We start from the raw sequence: 24,659 nt of genomic DNA, 5'->3' as shown, positions 1-24,659 counted from the left end.
AGTCCTCAAATAGTGGTATGATATAAAGTTCATGCTTTGTAAAATTTGAGTGATCCCATTGGCTGGTTAGAATGGTGTTGAAAGCGAATAGTGTTTGTTAAATCTCATGCCTTTGGATATGTCTTAACCAAAGTCGGACTCGCCAGAGGTAAAGAGGTAAATCGTTGAAAAAGTGCTACGGGTCATTCAAGCTCTGAAAACCACTTCAGTCAGCTGACGTAACATAGAATTGCATTTGCAGAATTTTGACATTGTGCCTGGCATTTCTAATCTTGAATCATCGGGAAATCAAAGATGTGTAGTTTGGCTCTTCCTGAATTTTAAAGATCAATTCCAGCTCTGACTCTGTAGACAATAAAGAGCAAATGTTCCCGACACTCTACCTTGAAAGCTCTTCAAAAGCCAATTGTAAGTACGGTCCAAAACCTGAATCCGATCTTACTTTATTGAGAATTGTACTAGTAAAATGTGAAAACTTGGCGAAATACTCACCAAATTGGCCAATGACCTTACAGAATCCAGAAACACATTCTGCGTCCTGGGCCTACTTTGATTTGACTAATACTTGTATTGCTGTTAAGTGGTAGAGAATCAAGAGCTCATACATACTACTGGAAAAAAAAATAAAAAGTCAAGTCCTCTTACTATAAAAAAATTTTCTTATTCGTCGATTGGATGAAGCTTTTTTTGGCACTTTGTGCCAAAAATGACTGAGTTTCTCTTTCCTGATGGTTCCGTTTTTGTTGACATCGCTTTGGTCAGCATCGAACGCAATTGTTTGGCCGTAGAAACCATCTTCCTAAGACTGGCATACTTGCTAGTTCCCATGATAATGTCGATAGGTGAATTTAAGCGAATCTTACTAGGAGTTGGTGTTATACCTCTGAGACCTTTGAAAAGCCTGTTTGTGTGGAACCAATGCAAGACTGTCAGATCCAACTCGAGACGCAAACTGTCGATAATGGGTTTGAGCTCAGGCACAAGAACAAACAAAAGATACAATGTTGGTCTGAATGCGTCTTCAAGAATATCGTATAGGCCTCTTAAAAAGTACTTTACGAGTTTTGCAACTCGCAGATCCAATAGGTACGTTTTAAATGAGTCAACAATGGCAGTAAAATGGCCAAGATACTGCAAATATTGAATTGTTCTTGGGATTTCCTCATCCAGCTCTGACTCCAGAGTATACGATACTTCGTCTTCCAAGTTGACACGACTATCTGTGAATGAGAAGTCACAAAACAGACTCCTCGTATCTTCAGGAGGATCATCTAAATCTGAGATGTTGATCCAGTATTCCTGTCCTTCTTCATAGTTCTCCTGAGGCAATTCTGCATTTCCTTCATCAACACTATAACTGAATATTCCACTACGACGCAAGACTTCTATTCTCAATCTCTCCGGCGATGACTCAAGAATTTCAGTCATATCCACGTTCTCGTTCCAGAAGTCTTCCACTGCTCTCATTGTTTCAGCTTGATCTATATCGCCGAGAAAGGTTCCCTCGTCCAATTCAGGTATCACGTTATCGGCAAAGTCTTCAGAAGGTATCTCCTCTTCTTCATGAATAATTTTACCCTGTCCATTGTTGGTTTCACCACGATCTCTATCAACGAGAGCTGGAATCTCCCCTAGCTCAACGCCTGGAGCCGCTTCATTTTCATTGGCAACCTCTTCAAAAAAATATGTTCCTATTTGGGGACTTTGGCTCGAGGATTTCGACCAAATGGGCGAATCATCATCTTGTGCAGCGAGTGGAGCGCCTTCTTCAGAAGAGCTTTCTGCAGAGGGGTCAAGGAAAATATCTGAAAGCAACTGCTTTATAGAAACCAGTTTTCTCGCTGGTTTTACTCCTATGCCTGAGGTTTCACCGTCTGTAGAATCAGACTTGTTTCTGGACCTATCACTAATCCCCATAACTAGCGCCAGGCCCTCTTCAACATCAACATGAAATGTAACGTCATGCTCACATCTTCCGGCTTGGTCTGAGTTCTTAACGGACTCCTCGATATCATTATTATCTTTTGCTTCCGCAGTAGAGTCCTCTTCTGCGTTTTCTTCAGTGGAGTCGCCCAGACCAGTCTCCTCCCCAATGTTATCAGCAATTCCTTCATTTTCGCTGGCTTTTCCGGACTTTCCTTTACAAAGACGCTCTACCTGCTCCTCTGTGTGTACGTATAACTCTCTTCTTTCCTTCGGCGCGATACTAGCCGGTGTGGGCGGAATATAGGCATTCTTGACTGGCCTAGTAAGATCCAAGTTCATTGGTAAGTTTTACTTGAGCTGTTATATAGTAATAAAAGCAAATAATAGTGATTTCCGCTTCCCCCGGACCCGTTCACGTTAAATACGAATGGCTGCAAAATCCACTTCCCGTGCGAACCAAGTACCAAGGAGGTATTACTAGTGTTTCACCTCAGCACATCCTCACAACCGTTTTAGAAACACCCAATTTTGCTTGTTGCATTAGTGTTGCTATTATGAGTAATCAATTTGCCTCCGTCAAAACGCTCTAATGGGTTTCTGTGATCTATGAAACATTGTGGCAGAGTAGACAAGCCCGCAATTGAGATCTGTCAGTGTTCAACTTCTGGAGGGACGCTACCATGAGAATCTAAATTCAAGTCAATTGCTATTTCAATATTCAATTTTATCAACTTGATGTAACTTTGGTCATAAAACCTATATGAAGACGAAGAGATATACAGAAAATTCGGTCCCCTGAAGAGCCCGCAACACCTACTGTAGTCACATGATGGATGTCACATGATATACATCAACATTTCGCTACCACTTCCTCTTCTCCTAATTTCCTCCTAAGACCCAATGGGACTCGATCTTCAGACCTACATCTATGGGGTCCATCAGTCAGTCGGCACTTACAACTCCCAATGGCTAGAACAACAACTCACCATCAACCCTCCGTCAGAAACCGCGGCTGCCATCGCCTCTTTCCCTGATCCCAGCGAGATAGACCTATATTTGCTTCCTGACAAGTTCAAGCCGCTCATTCGTTCGTATATTAAACTCATGAAGTCAATTCACGTACATAGAGCCATAGACACTGCATTTGAGAACTTTCTCGCGTTCATGAGCGACTTTAATCGAGTCGCTGAGGTGACTTCAAACTGGATTTGTCTTGCCTTGATCAATAGCAGCAACGAGCTTCTTTCTTTACATCAAGTACGCTCTGCTTCTAAAGATAAGGCGGAAAATGATGCATCTTTAGAAAAAGTCGGCGTGGTCATTAATAGACTGTTCAAAATCTGTCTCACAGATAAATCGGTGGAGCCAGCTACGTCTAAAAAATCGTGTATCCATTTCTTTTTGGCAGCACTTATTAAAATATACTTCAAGCTCGATCACCTTGAACTTGCCAGGTCCATGGAGAAGGCACTTTTGGGCACAAATTCCATGATACCGACAATCCAGTACTGCCCAGTGGATTACAGAAAACATGTGGTAACATACTTGTACTATAGTTCACTCCTATCGCTTGATGACGGAGAGTTCTCCTTTGCAGAACTCAAGCTACAGACCGCTTTGCAATTTCTATCTTGCTACAAAAAAATTCCCCGGGTCCGCCCTCACATAGAGAAGATCTTGATGCTTTTGATCCCATTGACGTACTATTTGAAGGGGATGTCGCCATCAAATGAAATATACGACCAGTACCCCCACTTGAAGCTCGTTTACAAGGAGAATATTTTGAAGGCAATCAAAGAGGGCAACGTCCTCAGCTTCGAAGCGGCAGTGCAAAAGCTCCACAAGATCTTTCTCAATAGACACATCTACATTTTGATTGTCAAACTCAAATACTTGTGCTATCTACTGTTATTTAAGAAGACAGCCCTCTACTACAAACTGTTTACGCAAGAGAATCCCCATATTGTTCCCTTCCTGTATTTGCAAAGGGCGCTTAAGATGTCTAAAGATGACCAAGAGGAAGTACCCGTCGAAGAGGTTGAGTGTATTTTGGCAAACTTGATAGTCCAGCGACGCGTCAAGGGCTACCTATCTCATACCAACAAATGTATTGTTCTACTGAAGACTGAAGCGTTTCCCAAACCAAGTGTTGCAGCCACTTGAGTCCACGTGACTCTCCAACAAGGAAATCTGTGTGGGTGCACGGGTTCGCATGCTCTCATAAAGAGCTTTTTTGTCAATGGAAAAATTTCCTGAGCACATTATCTTCATCTCCACTACATCAAAATCATCGTGTTTCCAGAATGTCGTTCATAAATATCTGCCGTGAGAACACGGACCCCTTTTACCGTTATAAAATGCCTCCAATCCAATCGAAGGTGGAAGGTAGAGGTAACGGTATCAAGACGGCCATCCCCAACTTGAGCGAAGTTGCCAGAGCCTTGGGTAGACCTCCAGCATACGTGGTCAAGTATTTTGGTTCTGAATTGGGTGCGCAGACGAAGATTAACGAGGACGAAGACAGATTCCTCGTTAACGGTGCCCACTCGCAAGCTGAACTACAAGACTCCTTGGACGGGTTCATCAACAGATTTGTTCTCTGCGGCGCTTGTAAGAACCCAGAGACTCAGATCATCATCAAGAGCAAAGGATTCTTGCAGAAAGACTGTAAAGCTTGCGGTCGTATCACTGATATTGATTTGAGACACAAGTTGTCCTCGTACATCTTGAAGAATCCTCCACCAACGTCCAGTGGCAAAAAAGCCGCCACCGCCCAGGCGAACGTCGTTGGTGGTGGTAAGTCCATTTCCGATATTGCTCAGTCCGCCGACAACGGCGAGGCCAAGCAGGCCAACGGTGATGATGACGATGATGCTTTGACGAAAAAGATCAATGCCGAGGCAGCTGCTCTAGCTAACGAAACCGTCGAGGTCGCGGATGACGACTGGGCCGTTGACATGTCCAAGGAAGCTATTGAGGCCAGAGCCAGAGAATTGGAAGGTCTTTCGCTAAACGACTCTCAGACAAAGCTTACCGAATTTGGTGAGTGGGTGTTGAAGGACGCCGGCGACGACAAGGAAGATTTGCCTTCTGACATTGATATTTACAAGAAGATTGTCGAGTTGGAGCTCTTGGAAAAGCCAGAGGTGATGCTCGTGTTGGGTCAAGTGTTGTTTGACGAGGATATTCTCGAGCAGCTCGATCAGCATCACGGATTGTTGGTCAAGTTGATCGAAGAGAAAAGCGACTATGAAAAGGCCTTCTTGGGTGGTCTTGAGAGATTCTTGGGCTTGGAGAAACCAGAGTTGATTCCTCTTGTGCCAAAGATTCTCGCTAAGATGTACGAAAAGGATTTGGCAAGTGAAGAGGAAATTCTCAACTGGGGTCTGAAGGTTTCTAAGAAGTACGTCCCCAAGGATGTGTCTAAAAAGGTGAGAAAGGCCGCCAAGCCATTCATCAAGTGGTTGAAGGAGGCCGACGAGGAATCGGACGACGAATAAATAGCATCACAGCAGGGCGTGGGACGAGCACGTCAATAGTTAATGTATCTTAGCACGGGCATCAGTTTACTGATGGATACCTGTCCAGCAATGTACGGAAGGGCTTCCTGAATATCTTAAATATCGTGGTTTCATTGGTTTTGATAGAGTTGAAGTGTAAGCAGAGTATCACTATCTCAAGGGTAATTTGGTCAGAACGGAATCAATTTGAAAGGTCTGTTTGTTGTCTTCGAAAATTTAGCCCATTTTATTGTTGTAGGAGTGAAAATCTAAATACCAAGTCGAGGTGAGATAGCCAAATTCGAAATTACACAATTGAAAGATGCTCAAGTGTTAAAAACATTTAATTTTCTCGAAGAAATAATGTTCGATTTGTTTGCTGTTCAAGTGAATTTCTAGCAAAGTTTACATTATCTTCTTCCGTTGCTTTGCTTCTGCAGTTTATATTATTTTAACCACTTAACAGAGATTCAGCACAAAGCGGTATCTTGAGAAGCCAACAAAAATACACGACAAGCGTCGTTAAAGAAAATAAGCAGGTTGCCACATCTCATAGATAGTAATACTCTTACGGATAGAATTTGATACCAGAAACCCCACATGTTCAAATAATCCGTAGTGCTCTATTATAAAATTGTGAAAGCATACGAGGAGACTTGATCGATTTGGAAATAACCTTGAAGTTTCAATGTACATGTATGTTACGTAGAGAATTGCTGTCTGTTTTTTTTTGATTTACGTTTCTTTTTTTGTCCTGACTGTGAAACTGCCACTGGCTGAAATGGCTGCAAATACTTGGAATTTCAAGGCGACATAAACAAGATTGTTTCAGCCTAATTCAATGTCATGAAACAGAGTCAGCAATTCTTGGTTGGCTTGCTTTGCTGTCCTATGCCTTTCTCCTTCAAGACAGTGTGAAGGAGGATTCGGTTGCTTGAACATAATCTCACTTATAAGGGCTTCAACAACTCTCATTGTTGCAGGGTTGTGAAGACCGCCAAATCTTGGAATTGCTTCTTGCTTAGGGCCCGATTACGTTAGTAAAAGCTTCAATTAGGGTGCTGTGCTTGCGATGTATAACTGCGCCAAATGTTTTAAGTATATAATTTTTTGATTTCGTATCGACGGCTCATCGAGCGCTTTTATGAAGTCCTTTTATCCCGTCACACCCTGCAATGCATTTTGTTAGGTTTGCTCAAGGGTCCACTGAGCTCTCTCGTCTCAAGAGACTAACCATGCTTAGCGCTTGCCATTTGAACTACAATAGAGTTCATGATTGAAACCGTAGTGAGAGACTAGACCGTCCTTCTTGCACCAAAATCCCACGTGCATCACCTCTTAGGCGGCTGAGGCGAGTTTCTGTACCCACGCCCTGATCGCTGGTTCTGCGGCTTCTGCTGAGGTGCTTTCGAGTTCCCTCCTCCTTGTCCTTGCATCCCTTGCATGTTTGGTGGCATGGGCATTCCAGGAGGCATAGACACATTTGGAGGCATTGGCATATTTGGCATGTTCGGCATGTTTGGCATGTTTGGCATGTTTGGCATGTTTGGCATGTTGGGCATATTGGGTGGCATCGGCATGTTGGGCATCGGGAATGGGAACATTGGCATACCTCCTTGTGATCCTCCTCCCATCATGTCGGCCATCACTTTTTGCGGATTGAACTCTCCCCGTAGCTTATCTTGTTTATGGCAGTATGCTGTCCACGTGAATTCGTCGAACCCGTAATTGAAGTAATCAGAGATATCCGCTCCAGGGATTCTCCACGGCTTGTCTTTGAGCTCGTTCAAGTCCACTTGAGTGAGTGGTTTGCCATCCAATTCTGCAACTTTGTTGATGTCTATCAGCGAAGCTCCTGCGTCTTTGGCCACCTCGATACCCTCCTTGTCTTTGCTTTCTTCCTTAGCTTCTGTGGTATCGTTTGCCGCTGCTGGCGCTGCGCTCGTTGCAGTGGTTGTGGTGGTACTGATTTTTGGGGCCAGGTCGCCAATTACAAACTCGATATCGTCGTCTGAAGACTCGTCTTCGTCCTCATCTTCATTGTCGTCTTCTTTATCTTGGTCCATATCATCATTGGGTTCCTCCTTGGAGCTCGTGTCTGCGGGAGGTGCTTCTATTTTCTGCTTTTTGGTAGCGGGCAGCTCATCCTCAGATCCATATAGATAGGCGTCTTCGTCATCTGAATTGGCCATTCTAGTCTAGTATGTCTCGTGGTTTTGACTGATATTTTGGTACATGTTTTCATTATAGTATACACCCGTGCACCAATATCATTGGCTGCGAAACATCCATACTCTCTTACTCACTCTTGCTAGTTCCTCAAATCACTCGCAAATGACATAATCGACCGAGGCCGTGGTTTTCCCACGTTGTTTTTTTGCATGATTTTTACCCATGGTTGTCTGCGGAACTTATTTCTGTAAACAATGTCTTGGATGGTCGAAATCCACTTAATTTTTTCCTCCTTGTTAGGGGCGCCAAAGTCAATTATCTCCCCATTGGCAAAACGTATCTTGAAGGCATTCTCGACGAGTAAAATATCACTGAAGTTTCTATAGTTCGATGAAGACCGATTCATGTTCTCTTTGTCAACGTAGATTACCTCGACGACCTTCGCTAAGTTGATTTTAGCTCTGGTCTTGTGGGAGAACTCAGAGTGGGCAATCAAATTGGTACCGGAAAGTTTGAAGAACCGCTTCTTCCACGTCTCGCAATCTCCACCTTCCTGATGTAAGTACCCTTCAAGCTTCAAGTCCTTTTCAGCACGCAAGTCGTCAAGACTCTCGTAGGCAGATTTAATACTTGTGGGCAAAATCTCATAAGGCTCAGTTCTTGGAACGAATAGCATCTTGACTTCGAGCTGAGCAATTGTGTATGGCTCACATCTCGCACCACTGCCGCTCTTAGTTGCCCACTCATTGAAGCAGTTGAGGTTGAAATTAGCAGCGGTGCCAGTTATTTGGTCAACGTACTGATCTAAATCAACATAGCATCTTGCGAAAGAGCCATCATTCGCAACAATGTGACTCCACGAGTCTTCCACTTTCTGTGGCACAAATTTTGTGGTGGTAATGATATCCTTCGATCCAAACATTCTGCCGATCTTGTTTTTGGATTTAACCACACGTCTCTCTTTGATTTCCTTCATCGTTTCTCTGGGCTTCTCGAAGATTGCCTTCATTGTCAAAATAAATTCCAATGACTCCCCGACTGTCAACTCAAACTCTTTGCCAACATAGACAGCCGACTTGTGCATCTTGTAGTTTGGAGTCTTGATGCAATGCACACCATTGTCTAAGGTAATATTGAACCTACCATTTCTTTCTTGTATGTCAGGAAGATTAATGTTCTTGATACCTGTAACACGTAAGAATAGCTTTCCACGTTCTTTTGGAATTTCTTGCACCGCAGAAGGCTCCCTGCTCCTGGCAGCAGAAGCAGTCCCTGAGTGAACTTTAGAATCGTCAAGTATCTCTGGTCCCGTTGATCTTTGCTCAGACTCAACATCAGCGTTGAGTGTCGGCACGGAAACCGTGCTTAGAGCGAAGTGATGGCCCTTATTTTCCCTGATTTTATTGTTTACGATTTGCGTCCCATCGAAGGAAGCGTTTCCATTGAATTTATCTTCAAGCTTGATCCCTGTGATCGACGAGCCTTGCCTGACAAGCTTGATAGGCGAGCTATTGACCTTGATTGGAGATCTTGGCTGGTCCTCTTTGTATGGTGCTATTACCACTTTGACAGGGGAGGTGTTCATGTTTTCCTTCTTGGGAGTCCTAGAAGCGTCAGAAATATCGTAAGCTCCAGGAATAACATTGAGCCTATTGCTATCGCTTTCCGCCAAGGGGGTGACGTTTGCGTGACTCTCCTTTTCATCAATGTTTTCGCTTGGGAACCCAACATACTCCGGTTCTGGATCTGGAAGAAACGACTGCTCACTACTCTTGGGAGCAACTTGGCGATTAGAACTTGGCATGTCATCCTGATCAGCCTCGCGTACGAACGCCTCATGGCTTTCGAGGGCAATAGGTTTGGCAGAAAGTTCATTTGAAACGTGATCAAGCGTGGTCCTCTCTTCAGTATGAGTTGGGATGGACGATAACATTGAAGAGTAAATAGAAGCCTTTTGCTGAACATGTTCGAAGTTGCCCGCTTGTCCCTGAACAATTTTCTGACTTGCACCGCCAAATTTTAAATTTGAATACTCTTCCTGGCTCATGGACTTCTTTAATTGCATAATCCGCTTCACATCATCTCTATCCATGCTTGGAAGTGTTTTCATTCCGCTTGCCCTGATTGTTGGCTGGGTGTCTTCAAAAATGTCGTTGTACTGATTCTTAGGCGACAAGATTGAGTTGGATCTCTTGATCTCAAACGATGGCACATGGAATCTGGAACGCTTAGGACCTCCTTCAGAATTGACGAACAGAGAGGGGACAATCTCCCTGCTGTAGACTCTTACTGGTCTCAAGGAGTTATATCTCGACGAGACTCTTCTGGCACCTTGCAAACCTCCACTAACATTTCTCTTCAGATTGGTACGGCTCATGGATCTAATCGAAGTCTCGTCCTCAGGTTTGATGAAATCATTCAAGTGATCTTCAAAGCCAGACATTTGAGAAATTTCAGGCAAGAATCCACTGACATTTAAATCAACATGATCTGGGCTAACGATCCGCTTTGAGACGAGGTTAATTTCCTTAAATTTTCTAGGCTGTAAGCTAGAGGGAATTCTGTACCTCTCGTATTGAGACAAGTCAGCAGTGTTATAGTTCAGCACAGATGGTACATCGTAGACATTAGACTGCGATGCTGAGTTTTGACTCTGACGTTGTTTGCGCTGAGAATGCCAAATAGATAAGAAATCGAGGGCTGCCTTCTCCTTGTCATGTTCGGCTGATAGAAGCTCCTCGTACGACATCGAATTTGCCGAATTTCCAGATGATACTCTTAGCTTGGCGGTGAAGTCTGCGAACGAAGCATTATTTGTCTCCACTTCTGGAAGTCTTATGTCATTCGGCGGATTGACGTTGGAAGAATTCGCAAGCGCACTCGAATCTTTATCAGCATCAATTGCTTCCTTTTCGCTCGATTTCGATTCAGCGTCTGATTCAGGTTTGGCGGGGGGCTTCGTAGCATCAACAACTTGGTTGACTTTAGGTGGGGCGAGAGTTTTACCGAGAGGGACTTCCGACGAGTCTTCGAAGTTGTCCACTGATGATGCGCCTGATTCATTTTGGAAAATCGCGTCTGAGTTCCGTGGAGTATGATGTGTCGTGGCTAATTTCTCTTGCATTTCCTCGGAGTCGTCATCGTCACCATCAACGCCCGAGTCCTTGAAATCGTCTCTAAATTTGCCTTCAAGTGGAGATATAATCGGAGTATTAGACAACGAGTTTATTGGTGATTTCACTAGCTTGACCTGATGTGGTTGCGCCTTGACTCCTCTCTCAGCAATACCAACCTGTGGAGCTGTGTTGTCCAGATGCTCAATTGTAAGTCTGCTGAGATCCTTTGATTCAAGCAAAGACGCCGTTCTATCGTAATTGCGAGCATTTGGTGCATCGTCATCGACTTCATTAGGTTCAGAAAGATCCTCTGCTGAGTTTCGTAGCTTCAATGCTTTCGAAAATTCATCCCACAGGCTTGGAGAACGTTGCTCGCAAAACGAACCTGTATCATTATCGAGATCATCCTTTGAAAAACCCTTCCCTACTTGTTGTGCTTCTTCATAAACGCTTTGTGGCGATGGCTTCTTATCTTGTTCTGCATCCTCCTTGATAGGCACTACGAATGCATCCTCGCTTTGATTAGATGTGGGGGGAGCACTGAGGGTGGTCTCTGTCTCTTCCTTCACGGGGTAGAGAAACATTTGAGGAGGTTCAGCAAATTCCACAGTGTGATCCTCCTGTTTGATATATGGACCTGCCATTTTATCGTCCGCATCGGGATAAGGTGAGCTTTCTTGTTCTTCTTCCTTGATAGGCAGACCAAGGGCTGCCGGCTCATTCTCTTCTTGACCAAGAAAAGAATTCTGTTCTTGCTTGACAAATGAATACTGCTCCTGCTTTATATCGGATGTCTCCTCTGGCTTAACGAAGGACATCTCTTCATTTTTGACAGAGACATCTGACACAGATTCCTGTTGAATCTCGTGGTGATGATATTCTTCCTGATGATTCAGGTATCTACCTTCCTCATGCTGAAATTGCTCTCGCAGGAGATCTTCTCGTTGGTGTCCCTCCATCCTGATCACTTTTTCGTCTTTATTATTCGTTGCTTCTTCAAAGGCCACTCCCTTTTCGTTGCCTTGTTCAAGCTCGTCACTGGATCTCCTTGCTTCAAGTTCATGATTGGACGCTGAGTTGAGAAGGTCCATGATGGATTGCTTCGTCGAATTGAAAGAGTGCTCCACGGATTCCTCATTGTTGTCTGAAATACCCAGCAGTTCCTCGTGACTTGCTGGCTGGCGAACACCAAAAGTGATCACACCAGAGTCATCGGAGTGGTGAGCTTCGTTTGTCTGTGGAAATAAGGCATCGGCCATGTGGTCGGGGAAACCTTTGATACCGTCATTGAGCGCCAATCCAGGACTGTGGCTCTTCACAGGACTACCAGACAAATATCGGTTCAGGTCGACCAAGGACGGGAGGGAAGACTGCGAAGAGCCGGCGGAGCGCAAATGCACTTCCTTCGAGTTTGAAAGCATGCTGAGCGGATTCTCGACCTGGGGGTGGTTCAACTCGATGTGATGCGAGAGACTGCGGATGTTTTGGTTTGTTTCGTTGGTTTCTGCCTGGTGCAACCTGTCCAAGCGGTCCATATGGATGTCCAAGTCGTCTTGGTGCTTCTGGCCTAAGTAGAGGTCCAATTTTTCGTGGAGGGACATTCTGCTAAAGTTTTTCTGGTTGACACGGTACTGCGATAGGACATTACGGTCCACGTCTGCTGACTTTTCGGAATTGCCTAGGAGACTGGAAATAGTGTCTGATTTGTGAGGAGGAGGTTGTGGTGGTGAAGTCAGCACCAGCTTTTCGGAAGCTTGCTGTGAGTGTGATTTCGGAACACCAGACCACGCGTGATTCATGGGCTGGTAGGGGACCTCTTCTTCTTCGATTCTCGAGCTCAGCTCGTTCTCTATTGCGTAGTGGTGATGCACCTCCAAATCGGCATCTGGGAACGCCACGCTTTTTCTGGGAGAGCTGGGGTTTGTAGGAGACTTCATAGCCGATCTTGAAGGAGAAGGAGCTCTTTCATCATGTAACGTCAAGTGGCTGGCCATCTGGTCGAGGTTCAAGCTGATGGTTTTGTTGAGGTTGGCCTCGGTGGCAAAGTTGCGGTCGAAGGAGTCGATGTGAAGATTATTCTGGTTGTCGCTGTGATTGTTGTTGTCGATTCGGTCGCTATGTTCGCTCACGTAGGTATCTGAGCTTGAGTTGAACTCTTTGCGGGCCATTTCCAAGCTGTCGATGTCTGGGCCAGGTCTCGATCCCATTTGCGGGAAATTGAGTGGTTTTGTTGGAGACGCCGTGGCGGAAAAGGAGGTGTCGATTTCTGCGTTGAGTCCCTCTGGATCGATCTGCTGTAGAAGCAAGTCTACTGAGCCTGGGGGAGGGTTAGTATGGGGTGAAAAAAAAAATAAAAAAATGGCCAAAAGAAAATGATACGTACGGTTTTCGTGGGTGAAGGGATCATCCATGTCTTGCAAAAGCGACTGCTTTTCAGGCAGAGCGGTCATTGCTGGGAGAGAAGAATGGGAAGGGAAGAGCACACAGAGTAGGGTTTATTGTTTTTGATGTTTGGTTCGAGCCTGGAACGGGTTAATTGTAAACAGTGATCACGTGACCACGTTGGAGCGGCGCCCGCCGAATAACAGCAATTGCCAATGAGCAACGTGACGTACGTAAGAGGTTAGATGTCAATTGGAGCGACGTTTGTTTTCTGATGCTCATGGTGCTTTTAATTTTTATGGGAGTATTGAGTTTTGGGTGATTTAGTGGGCAGTCTTGACCGGTTGCCAAACGCGATCTGTAGGATCGAGGACTCCAGATTGAGAAAAAATACCCCAGAGAACAATAAGGCTTCAGCAGGCGGCTGGGCCCATTCAGGTGATCTTGATCAGGCGCCAGATGGAATACGGAAGGCTTCGAAAAAGGTGATCTGCAGAAATGATCTGTTTTGATTTTTCAACCCATTCAGGCTGAAATCGGCTGTTTGGTGTACCTGAGTTGGCCCGTAGCGCTTGCTTCAATAACTTATGGCCGACTTCTGTAGGCTGTCAAGCAAACCTTTCATTTACTTAAAAAGGTGGCGTAAATGCTTCATTGATTTATAGTGGAACGGCTGCAACTGTGTGAACAGCGTTTAAATTTAAGACTCGTTTACTGAGTATACCATGGTTGCAGTTACAAGACGTAGACCCATCCGTTGGTATACGAAAAGAAGTGAAGGGGAAAGTTGGGAGGCACCGGAATCAGGGATAATTGTTGAAGCACGAATTTGGAGACTTCCTACTATTTTGGGGTAGATTGAGTACTGATAGAGTCGTTGTCGAACTCAAGGTGGGATAGTCCATACCGCTAAAAGATGATGCTATTTAAGTAATTGTAGCTGGTTGTAGTATTTGTGAAAATTCTATATGCTTGTTGAAACTGCTTACCGTCCATCAAATATCTTCCAATACGCAGCTTTGTAACAGTTGCAAGATAAATGCTCAACTTTTAATATTTCAACGATGCATTTACCAAAAGCTGACTATGATAGTTTGCCGTAACAATACTTCGAGCAAACTCTACTCATCACCTTCTACTTGCACTGCCTAGCGTTACAACCAACTCCATTTGAAGCCAAGGAGACAGCCTGAACTTGTGCTACAGCTAGATTACAACAGCATCTTTGCCATTTTGGCATGCCTACACTACCTCACTTGGTGTTTTGCCCTCGACATAGTGGTAGAGAAAGCACAAAAATGAATCTCTTGCGATGTCTCAGTAGTGCCCTAATTTGAGACCAAGCTGCACAAATGTCGAAAGCCAAGGTCAGGTTCGAAAAATTTCGCTGAAGAAATCACATTCCGGTTTGACCCATTCTAGAAACTCACCATGAGTGTCATGCCAAAGTGTCATGAGAGGATAGAGGAAAGACGAGCCCAGGCAACTCACAAACTCAAGAGTTGACAGGTCCCGATCAAGTGGAAATAACGAAGTCTACTTTGTCATCTCCAGAATCCTGGCTACTGATTAATTCAGAACGGAATCTGACCACTTTGACCTACGCATCTCACCAGCACTGTAAGCTACAGACTGTGCTTCCCAGAGTTATTATTACAGGCAAGTGCCGTTTTCCATAGACAAGTTTTGAGTAAGGAGTAAGATGCACCATCCAAAGCCAGGCCAAATTGACCAAATCAACGGCATACAACACTTTCTACAACTAGAGCAGAAGTACTTCTTCCACCTCACTGCACCCAGCTACTTGCAGCATTTTGCAGCCATTTCCAGTGCTTCCCAAACGAGCAATCTAGCAACACCCGAAGCCCCCAAGAAACAACAACAGCAACAACAACAACTAGAACGAAATTGCCTGAGCATTTTGAGCAACTTACCTCGTAGAGCTACTGGCTCCTAACAAAAATTGTGGATATCCAGTGGCTCAAGTGTAGCAAGCCATTGCACAGCCATTGGCAAACCGAGGGCATTTTCGCGGGCAGAGGCCACATTTCAGAGGAGCCTGGGGGAAAAAGACGTGCAAAAGTTTGTGCGGTGCCTGAAGTGACGTTTGGGATGAGAACGGCAGTGAGAAAAAAAGGTGGTGAAGAGGGAAAACAAAAAGACGAAAATTAGCCTAATTGGACATGACCAAAGAAAAATTTAACAACAAAGTCAGTGAAGCAAGATTGACAGATTGAAGTCGAACAAACAGCATATTTATCAAAATCAGGCCCGGGCGCTGGACACTGGCCAGTTGGGGCTTTCCGAAAGTTGCAATTTAGCACAGCGTTTGTTCGAATGTGAGAGCGTTTGCCAGAGGCCGGCCGCTGGAGGCTGGCAGCTGGAGGCTGCGAAGGGCTTTCTGGGCGCGAACTTGTGCTCAGAGGCTTCCATTGAGGCGATCCCCTGAAGAGAAGGAATTGAAAATAGCACGCTACTTTTGACTTTCTTGCTCAGAAGGGGCCAATTGGCTGGATTTTTTTTTCTTTTTTCCTTTTTCCTTTCTTTAATCCTCTTTTACCGCACAGCGTGGAAAACACGGTTGCAAAACTGATGCAAGGCCGGCCGCGAAAAATTTCCTTCCCGCCCAAGTCTCACATGGGGCATTTGAAGCTACATATTTGGGTGGATTTGAACAATTTTCTGTATCCTTTTTTATTTTCCTTTTGCCTACTTTCCCTTTTTGTCTGTTATTTTTCAAACTATTTCTTCTAGCTATTTTTTTTTCGTTCTATCACGTTCCGGGCCGGGGGACCTCGGTTTCTAGCGGGTCGCGAGAATGGCACCTTTCACAATGCTGCCCCTGCCGCCCAAGAATTTTGCAACCCTGTCAACCAGAAGCGAGAATGACAGCGTGAAGGGTGAGAAAATCGAAAAGAATCAAATTGCATTTAGCAATGCTCATATAAATTGACCTTTATTTTTGCTCAATTTCGGGTTCTTCACAGACTCTTCATTTTCTTGGACTCTTTTTTTTTATTACCGGCTCTGCTGGGATCCCTGTGGGCCCCTCACAGCCTACGTGGGCTGTGCCTGGGAACACGCCCTGTTTGTTTACTGACGCGGGCGCTAGCGAACTTTTGACGCTTCGCTGGCCCCCGGCGGCGCCCTCGGGCTTGCCCTCGTAACTGATTGTGCTTAGTATGCATACTGTCACGTGGGGACTGCAGGCACATGTCCTGAAGCCTCCCCCCGGGGGCTTTTCGCAACCATTTATCAACGCTCAATTCTCCAGCATTCTTTCCCTTCTTCTTTTCACCCACCTTTTCTTCTCACTCCAAGGATGTTGCTCCAGTCCCTCGTTTTATCTCTTGCCGGCCTCGCCGCTGCCGCAGACTCCTCCTCCCAGAAATGCTCCTACTCAACAACCATCTCGGCCGCCTCCGCCGTATCTGAGCTTGCCCTGTGTCCTACTTTGGATGGTACCATTGAAATCACCGGTGACGCCATTGGCAACCTCCAGTTGGGCCAGGTTCAAACCGTCAAGGGTGACATCCACATCTTCAACTCGAGTTCCATCACTGCCGTCGATTTCTCCGGTTTGGGCAACATCACCGGTTCTTTGTCGTTCGATGCCTTGACCCAGTTGCACGCTATCCAGTTCAACCAGTTGCAGAAAGCCAAGGAGCTCTCTTTCATCTCGTTGCCCTCGTTCTCGCTGCTTAACTTGAACTCGGGCCTTGCCGAGGTTTCGTCGTTGACTTTGTCCGACACCGCCATTTCTTCTGTCGACAAGCTTCTTCAGTTCGACAACATTGGCGTGTTGAACATCAACAACAACAAGAACGTCACCTCGATCGACTTGTCTGGCTTGAAGACCGTTTCTGAGGGCTTGACTTTGTCTTTCAACGCCGACAATGCCACCGTCAAGTTGGAGAACTTGCAGTGGGCCGCCAACTTGACCATCCAGGATGTGGGAGACTTGTCGATCTCCAACTTGGAGTACGTCAACGGCTCTTTCCAGCTTGCCTACAACCTCTTTGAGGAGGTTTCTTTCGACAACTTGAAGAGCGTGGGCTCCTCCTTGCAGCTTTTCGCCAACGACGAGTTGACTGCCTTCTCCATGGACAACTTGACTGAGATCAACGGCGAGCTCCGTATCTTCAACAACTCCAAGTTGGAGGAGATGGAGCTTTCCTCATTGGAGACCGTCAAGGGTGCCATCAACATCGACGGTGAATTTGGCAACTTCTCCTTGCCAGAGTTGCAAGAGGTCGACGGTGACTTTTCCGTCAGCTCCACCAACGAGGACTTTTCTTGTAAGCCATTCAAGGAGTTGCACGACAAGAAGAAGATCAAGGGCCACAACTTCAACTGCTCTGAGCCATCTTCTTCTACTAGCGCTTCGTCTGAGTCTGGCTCTTCCAAGAGCTCCGGCTCATCCAAGAGCTCTGGCTCCGGTTCAAGCGACTCCTCTTCTTCTTCTTCTTCTAAGAAATCTTCTGCTGCCTACTTGACCCCAGGTATGTTCTTGTCTTCGCTCGTGGGCACTGTTCTTGCCCTCTTGGTGTAAGTTGTTTGAAACAACGTCACACCTTTGACACTTTAATTGCGTTTAGCTAGCTTTGGTCAATATACAATCTGGTATTTACATCTGGAATCGTTGGAGACGTATTCTCCTCCATCGAAGCCACTATGTCTACTACTGCTACCACATTTCTCTGTACTTGCGGTGAATTTAAAAGGTCAAGAACTTCGCTTAGTTTGAACGACAATGGCTGTCAATTGTTTAACGGCATCTCAGAGCCGGTCGTTTTCAAATACAAACACGGTCGGATCTGAATCTGGCCATTTGCAGTAATGTGTTTATACGGCAAGGCGGTTAACAGGGGTAAACAAAAACAGGAGAGGAACCACAAAACCGGATGTCGAGGATATATCGTGGCACAAATGTAGGATTAGTGAATTTGCTGAAGAACGATTCCACTACAATCTGTCACTTTGTGAATCTCAAGCAATTGGTCTAATGCATGATCGATAGCTTCAATTTGAGGTAGATTTGGCACCTTGACGGCAAGGTAGAGACAGGCATAACGCAAGTACTTTTTTATCTACGAAGCCGGCCAGTCAAGTTTCTCTACTTAAAATAAAGATCAAAAAGATCAGTACACTAATGATCTAAGTTACGTAACATTGGTAGTAGCAGCTTGTTCATGTTGAGGCAGACGCAAGAGAAATTTAGAATAATTGTAATCAATGGTACATTGACCAAAGCCGTTTGTTTCCTGACTACCCACCATCTTTATGCTTTTCTGGCCAACCAGAATTTGCTGTCTGCCTCGCCCGCCCTGCAGTTTGTTTTGGTGACTTTCCTGATTCGATAAATTACATGGGCCTGGAAAACCGCGACCCCTGCTATTATTAACCTGATCTATAAAAGAAGACGCTTCCCAGCAGCTTCAGAAAAAGTCCCTTCTTCACATACTTCTTTCAACTCGTAGCCGCATGGATTCATTTGTCGAGGCCGGCCAGGCCCACTTGTTTAAGCACTACGGCTCGTTGCTGGATCAGGAAAAGAAGCACCTCGAGCTCCAGCTCAGCGAAATCGAAAACCCAAAGAACCTCGTGGCCACCGTGCAAGAGGCCATTCAGTTCTCAAAACTGGCGGGCGAAAAATCGTTTGCCCAGCTCCCCAAGCAACTGACGTCGTCGACCATCGAACAGCTGAAAGAACACTTGGACCGCTGGTTTGATCTTGGTTTGAAGGCCATTGCCAACAACGAGGTGGCGGTGCTTCTATTGGCTGGTGGCCAGGGCACTCGTTTGGGGTGTCTGGATCCAAAGGGCTGCTACGACATTGGCTTGCCCTCGGGAAAGACGTTGTTTCAGATCCAGGCAGAGAAGATCTTGAAGGTGCAGCAGTTGGCGAAGGAGAAGCATCCTCAGCTGGAGCCCACGGTCCAGTGGTACATTATGACTTCGGGAGCGACCCGTGAAGCCACAGAGAGCCATTTTGCCAAGATGAACAACTTTGGCTTGAAAAAGGACCAGATAACGTTCTTCAACCAGGGCACGTTGCCCTGCTTCAGTTTGGACGGCTCCAAGATGTTGATGAGCCTGAAATCGGCTATTTGCGAGTCTCCCGACGGCAACGGTGGTCTTTACAAGGCGATCGTCAAGGCCAACCTCGTGGAGGATTTCCACAAGAAGCACATTAAGCACATACACATGTACTGCGTAGACAACTGTCTTGTCAAAGTGGCCGATCCGCAATTCCTTGGTTTTGCTATTGAGCGTGAGTTTGCCTTGGCCACCAAGACCGTGAGGAAGCGTGATGCCGGCGAGTCTGTTGGGCTCATAGTGTTGGATGAGCAGAAGCAAAGACCCTGTGTGATTGAGTACAGTGAAATTTCGCCCGAGTTGGCTCAAAAGGCTGATCCGCATGATCCGGCCAAGTTGTATTTGCGTGCAGCCAACATTGTCAACCACTACTACTCGGTGGATTTGCTCGAGCAGATGTTGGACAAGTGGACGTCGTCGCAAGAACACTTACCGTTCCATATTGCCAAGAAGAAGATCCCTTCGCTCGACTTGGAAACTGGCGAGTTTGTCAAGCCCGAAGTGCCCAACGGTATCAAGTTGGAGCAGTTCATTTTTGATGTGTTTCCCTCGGTTGAGTTGGACAAGTTTGGGTGCTTGGAAGTGGAGAGAGCCGAGGAGTTCAGTCCGTTGAAGAACAACACTGCTGCCGCCAACGACAATGCCCACACGTGCAAGAAGCATTACCTTGAGTTGGGCACCAAGTGGGTCAGAGAGCAAGGAGGCATTGTTCCCGAAGGAGCGTTTGTGGAGGTGTCAGGATTGACAAGTTACCACGGAGAGCACATGGAGTTTGTCAAGGGCAAAGAGTACAAGGACGGCGACCAGATTTAGAAAAAAAAAATTCTATTGCATTGATAGCATGTTAGAACAGGTATATTTAAGCATGAGACGTTGTCTCGAGAGTTGAATTATACGGTGTAGAGAAGGAGCGTGCCAGGCAATTTTGTATTGAAGCAGGAAGCTTAATGAAGCATTTGTGTAGCAAAATCCAGAGTCTAATGTAAGACTTCGGAAGATTGTTGAAATGAACTTGAGTGTAAGGAAAATGGAAGAAACCAAAAACCAACAATACTGAACATACAAAAAGCAGACGCAAGGAGGATTAAAGAAGAGATTTCCGAGGAGAATCACCACGATAAATTCAAACGAAGAATAAAACAAGAAAAAAAAAAAAAAAAAAGCAGAGAAAAAAGCGAAAATAAGCTACTTCATCTCCCGAATACTTCAGCATTAAATGGCTGCGAAAAGTCCATGAAGAACTAAATTAGGTTCCACATCTTTAACTATAACAAGCTCAGACCAGGTAGTCCACAAGAGTTAGACTCTTTAAAATCCACCAGATCTCTACAATGAGGGCGTTTTCACTGTACAACCCAATAAGGTTGTCTGATGAGCTTCTTCAGCATTAGACTGCAATATTTGTAATCTCTGTATTCCTCACATTGAGCCAAAAGAAGATTCAGTCAAAACACCATTTTCCGGCAGAAATTTGACGCATATACGACAACCCAGGCTTCTCCCTACTTTGTCTTCTTCCACTGTCTGGTTCATCTGGATTCTCTGGGGTTCGAGCCCTCATCCGCGGCCCCCCACATTTGCAAGTACCAATGAAGAGGAAGCAACAGTGGTATTTATAATTCTTCAAAAGTCTAGTAGAGATTTTAAGTTCCCCGTTTTTCACGTCTGCAAATCAATTTGTGTCAATATCTTCGGGGACCCTCCAACTGCACCCTTTTGTGTGTTTCGTGGGGCCCCACAAAAAGTCACCTCACGGCTGCAAGTCTGTGGCCACAAAGAGAAGCGTAGCAGGGAAATTTGAAAGACTTTCCCAAATAGGAATTGTGATTACACCTTTTCAACCCACCGAGTCTCGGGGCCGCCTCTCTTTGCCCTCATCTGAACACAATTACCTGTGTTTTCGGTGTCTCGGTTTCTCCAGCGGGCCTCTGCCTCGGCATACATGTTTTCGCAGCCAGCACAGCAACAAACACCCACACGATTCAGCAACCTCAGGGACCCCAATTTCGGTCGTTTGTTGGTTTCTCCGAATAAACTACGACATCCCCAAAAAATCAAGCAAAAAGTCTAAAAAAAAATTTTACCTCGCTTCTTCAAAGGTAGTTTCTTCCAAACTCTCTGGGCATTCGTTTCAATTATGCCCCGTGCTGTCTGCACTCCAGAGATAATCGAGTTTCCTGACAAACTTTTGTAAAATGCTCCAACAACTAAACGATTCGGCCATTTCCGAAAATTGCAAGTAGAAGAAGCTCCTTCGAAAGCTTGGAGTTTCTCCTTCATTTTGTTTCCCTTTCCAATGCAGTTCATCTTCGACTTTTGCCCTCTAATTTTTGCTAGTTTGCGGCTCGCGCCGTGAAAAATCACCCCAACCAACCACTTTTCTTTCTCCCCCTGGCTCGTTAAAAACGCCCTCCTTTTGTTGAATTTGTATTATTTCTTCTCCGCGTGCTTCAATTCGAGCAATCCAGCTGATTCACCCCTCCAGCTGATCCATCAAACTCCTCTTGAACTATACACATCAACTGAGACAATCCCCAACTGAAGTTTATCAAAAGTCAAAAGAAGCTGCTAAAGCCCCCCGAAAAGAACACGTGAACCTGCTAACCCCCCGAAAAGAACACGTCATCACCAAAATCCCACCGCCATGCCCCGTCGCTCGTCCAACGCCCCCCTGAACCCCGTCGTGGCCACCATCGATATCGGCACCACGTCAGCCAGATGCATTCTTTTCGCCAAAGACGGCACCGAGGTGGCCAAACACCAGATCGAGTACTCGACGTCAGCGTCCGAGGCTCCAGAAACGTCACTGAACACCGACCAGTACCGTAGAAGGTCGTCGCTTATGCGCCACAACGAGCCCATTTTCACTGCCGAGGGTGTGGCGATTCTGATCACCGATAACGTGGAGATCGAGAACAACGCTGCTTCTTTGGGCCCCACGCTTCGTTTTCCCCAGCCCGGCTGGGTCGAGTGCATGCCCGTGCACATCTTGGCCAACGCCGTCGAGTGTCTTGTGGCTTGTCTTATCACGTTGCGTAAGATCAACCAGAATCCAGACATCAAGATCAAGTACAAGGTCAAGTGCATTGGCATAGCCAACATGAGAGAAACCACGCTTATATGGCACCGGAAAACAGGTAAGCCGTTGTGCAACGGTATCACCTGGACAGATACCAGAACAGCCCAGATTGTCGAGCATTTGGAGCACATGACAGATAAGGAGACCAAAGATGCCTTGCATCTGAAAACAGGGTTGCCCTTGTCGACGTATTTCAGTGCTGCTAAAGTTCGTTGGCTCTTGGACAACGACGACCAGATCAGAGAAGAGTACGAGTCTGGCGAGGGCAACTTGATGTTTGGGACGGTCGACACCTGGCTCATCTACCATTTGACCAAGGAGAGGTCGTACGTGACCGACGTGACCAACGCCCTGAGAACGTCGTTTATGAACTTGGAGACGCACGACTACGACGACGAGTTGTTTGAATTTTGGGGAATCGACCGTGACAAGATCCATTTCCCCAAGATTGTGTCTTCTTCTGAACACTACGGTTCTTTTGCCGCTCCAAACTTATCCCACTTGGGTTTCCACAACAAGATCACCCAGGACGCCTACGACATGTTGAAGACCATCTACAACGTGCCTATTTGTGGCTGTTTAGGTGACCAGTCGGCCTCCTTGGTAGGTCAAATGGCCGTGAAGCCAGGCTCGGCCAAATGTACTTACGGTACTGGCTGTTTCCTTCTTTACAATACAGGCACGAGAAAATTGGTGTCAGATCACGGTGCCTTGACCACTTTTGGGTTTTGGTTCCCCCATTTGGATGGCGACGACGGTGAGCCTCATTTTGCTCTAGAGGGGTCCGTTGCCGTTGCTGGCTCCATCATCCAGTGGTTGAGAGACAACTTGAAGCTCATAGATAATGCCAAAGACATTGGGCCCTTGGCGTCACAGGTGGACAATTCCGGAGGAGTGGTGTTCATTCCTGCCTTTTCTGGTCTTTACGCTCCATACTGGGATAGAGGCGCCAGAGGTACCATTTTCGGGATGACCCAGTACACTTCGTCCTCGCACATTGCTCGTGCTGCGTTGGAAGGTGTGTGTTTCCAGGTGAGAGCCATTTTGAGAGCCATGTCAGAGGATGCTGGTGGATCAAAGGACTTTTTGGAAGAGGCAATGACCACACAGTCTGAAAAATCTCCATTGTCCACTTTGGCAGTCGATGGCGGTATGTCCAAGGCCGATGAGGTGCTTCAAATCCAGGCTGACATTCTTGGGCCCTGTGTTTCTGTGAAGAGAGCAGAAAATGCCGAGTGTACGGCGTTGGGCGCAGCCATTGCCGCTGGTCTTGGACTCAAGGACCCCAACGAGCGCTTGTGGAAGAACTTTGATGATGTGATTGAGTCTTTGAGCGGTAAAGATGGCGATGCCAATGTTTTCAAGGCCAAACTCCCCGATGCCGATAGAAGAAAGAACTGGAAGCGCTGGGAAAAGGCCATTGAGAGAGCCAGGGGCTGGCTCGATGAGGATAGAGACGACTAAGCTCCCCTTATACCTGCGCCAACCTTGACTTTGAGCTATCTTATACCCTCAGTGGTCCATTCATTGATACCAAAAGCCTCATTTTACTTAGCTTTCTAGACTACCTTTCTAGAAATATTTATAATGTATGAAAATCTACAAGTGCTGATACCCACTCTATATCATTTCACAGTTCATTTTTGCCTTTCACCTCGAATAATCCGAGTCGTAGTCGTCTATGTCTATCAACAGGTCTTCTTCGCTCAAAAGAATCGATTTCTCCATGGTTTTCTGTTCAGTATCCAAATTGTCAAGCACAAACGACGAATCGGCGGCATTTGTCGAATTTTCTTTTGGTTTTGCCATCCCCAAAAAGTTCCTAGCGAAATCTTGTCCCTTTTTTGTCAACTCCTCGAAATCTGCCTGTTGCTTGTCCATTTTCCTCTTGACATCATCAAAAAAGCGATTATTGTTGAATATCTGAGAGGCTTTTTGCTTCAACATGGTGGTTTCCGTATTGAACACTTTTGATGCTGTCTTTCGAAGTTGTGGAGCTTGTGGAGCCAGAAATATCGTGGAAACTTTCCTAGAAAGGCCATTCAATGCGCTATCTTTGGGCTCATAAGTCTCCTTGAGCTGGGCCTGAATTTCTAGTAGCTCAAAACGCACAAGCTCCGCTTGATTCTCGAGTTCCGTAAGCTTAGCCTGTTTTTGAGCCAACTTCGAAAGAAGCTCGTTTTTGGTTGGCTCTGGCTGTGCAGCTTCCACCTGAAGAAGCGGTTTCAGCTTTGTTTTTGGCAGTTTTGGCAGTTTTTGGCCATATCTAGTAGTAGCTTCCTGAGGCTGTCTTTTTGGGGAAAGTTGTAGCTTGCAAAGACCCGTAGAGGCCAGAATAACTCTATTGTTCTGACGCAAAGGCAGACGGGACGGAGAAGTGGACAT

General features: G+C 45.9%; 9 protein-coding genes across 9 annotated transcripts; 5 read left to right on the top strand and 4 right to left on the bottom strand. All coding sequences in view use genetic code 12, as the record gives it.

The window, feature by feature from the left end:
- Positions 1–660: 660 nt before the first annotated feature.
- On the bottom strand, positions 661–2,265 carry CJI96_0005409 (uncharacterized protein; the record flags this gene model as incomplete). Its single annotated transcript, XM_029036405.2, has 1 exon — positions 661–2,265. One exon carries the CDS (start codon positions 2,263–2,265, stop codon positions 661–663), a length of 1,605 nt encoding a protein of 534 aa, XP_028889296.2.
- A 561-nt stretch (positions 2,266–2,826) lies between these two features.
- Positions 2,827–4,089, top strand: CJI96_0005408 (uncharacterized protein; the record flags this gene model as incomplete). The annotated part of the gene is made up of 1 exon (XM_029036404.2): positions 2,827–4,089. One exon carries the CDS (start codon positions 2,827–2,829, stop codon positions 4,087–4,089), a length of 1,263 nt encoding a protein of 420 aa, XP_028889295.2.
- A 194-nt stretch (positions 4,090–4,283) lies between these two features.
- TIF5 (translation initiation factor eIF5) lies at positions 4,284–5,426 on the top strand (the record flags this gene model as incomplete). Its single annotated transcript, XM_029036403.2, has 1 exon — positions 4,284–5,426. The coding sequence occupies one exon, from the start codon at positions 4,284–4,286 to the stop codon at positions 5,424–5,426; it is 1,143 nt and encodes a 380-aa protein (XP_028889294.1).
- A 1,331-nt stretch (positions 5,427–6,757) lies between these two features.
- On the bottom strand, positions 6,758–7,618 carry CJI96_0005406 (cleavage polyadenylation factor subunit FIP1; the record flags this gene model as incomplete). The annotated part of the gene is made up of 1 exon (XM_029036402.2): positions 6,758–7,618. The coding sequence occupies one exon, from the start codon at positions 7,616–7,618 to the stop codon at positions 6,758–6,760; it is 861 nt and encodes a 286-aa protein (XP_028889293.2).
- Positions 7,619–7,737: 119 nt separating this feature from the next.
- Positions 7,738–13,164, bottom strand: INT1 (Int1p; the record flags this gene model as incomplete). Its single annotated transcript, XM_029036401.2, has 2 exons — positions 7,738–13,031; positions 13,098–13,164. 2 exons carry the CDS (start codon positions 13,162–13,164, stop codon positions 7,738–7,740), a joined length of 5,361 nt encoding a protein of 1,786 aa, XP_028889292.2.
- Positions 13,165–16,418: 3,254 nt separating this feature from the next.
- Positions 16,419–17,648, top strand: ECM331 (Ecm331p; the record flags this gene model as incomplete). The annotated part of the gene is made up of 1 exon (XM_029036400.2): positions 16,419–17,648. One exon carries the CDS (start codon positions 16,419–16,421, stop codon positions 17,646–17,648), a length of 1,230 nt encoding a protein of 409 aa, XP_028889291.2.
- A 932-nt stretch (positions 17,649–18,580) lies between these two features.
- UAP1 (UDP-N-acetylglucosamine diphosphorylase) lies at positions 18,581–20,008 on the top strand (the record flags this gene model as incomplete). Its single annotated transcript, XM_029036399.2, has 1 exon — positions 18,581–20,008. One exon carries the CDS (start codon positions 18,581–18,583, stop codon positions 20,006–20,008), a length of 1,428 nt encoding a protein of 475 aa, XP_028889290.2.
- Positions 20,009–21,839: 1,831 nt separating this feature from the next.
- Positions 21,840–23,738, top strand: GUT1 (glycerol kinase; the record flags this gene model as incomplete). The annotated part of the gene is made up of 1 exon (XM_029036398.2): positions 21,840–23,738. The coding sequence occupies one exon, from the start codon at positions 21,840–21,842 to the stop codon at positions 23,736–23,738; it is 1,899 nt and encodes a 632-aa protein (XP_028889289.1).
- Positions 23,739–23,924: 186 nt separating this feature from the next.
- CJI96_0005401 (uncharacterized protein) lies at positions 23,925–24,659 on the bottom strand (the record flags this gene model as incomplete). The annotated part of the gene is made up of 1 exon (XM_029036397.2): positions 23,925–24,659. The coding sequence occupies one exon, from the start codon at positions 24,657–24,659 to the stop codon at positions 23,925–23,927; it is 735 nt and encodes a 244-aa protein (XP_028889288.2).

This window comes from Candidozyma auris, chromosome 7 (assembly GCF_003013715.1).
Source record: "Candidozyma auris chromosome 7, complete sequence".
In the NCBI taxonomy this organism is placed as follows: Eukaryota; Fungi; Ascomycota; class Pichiomycetes; order Serinales; family Metschnikowiaceae; genus Candidozyma; species Candidozyma auris.
The sequence above is the reverse complement of the archived record's forward strand: the minus strand, read 5'-3'. Positions and strand labels throughout refer to the sequence as shown.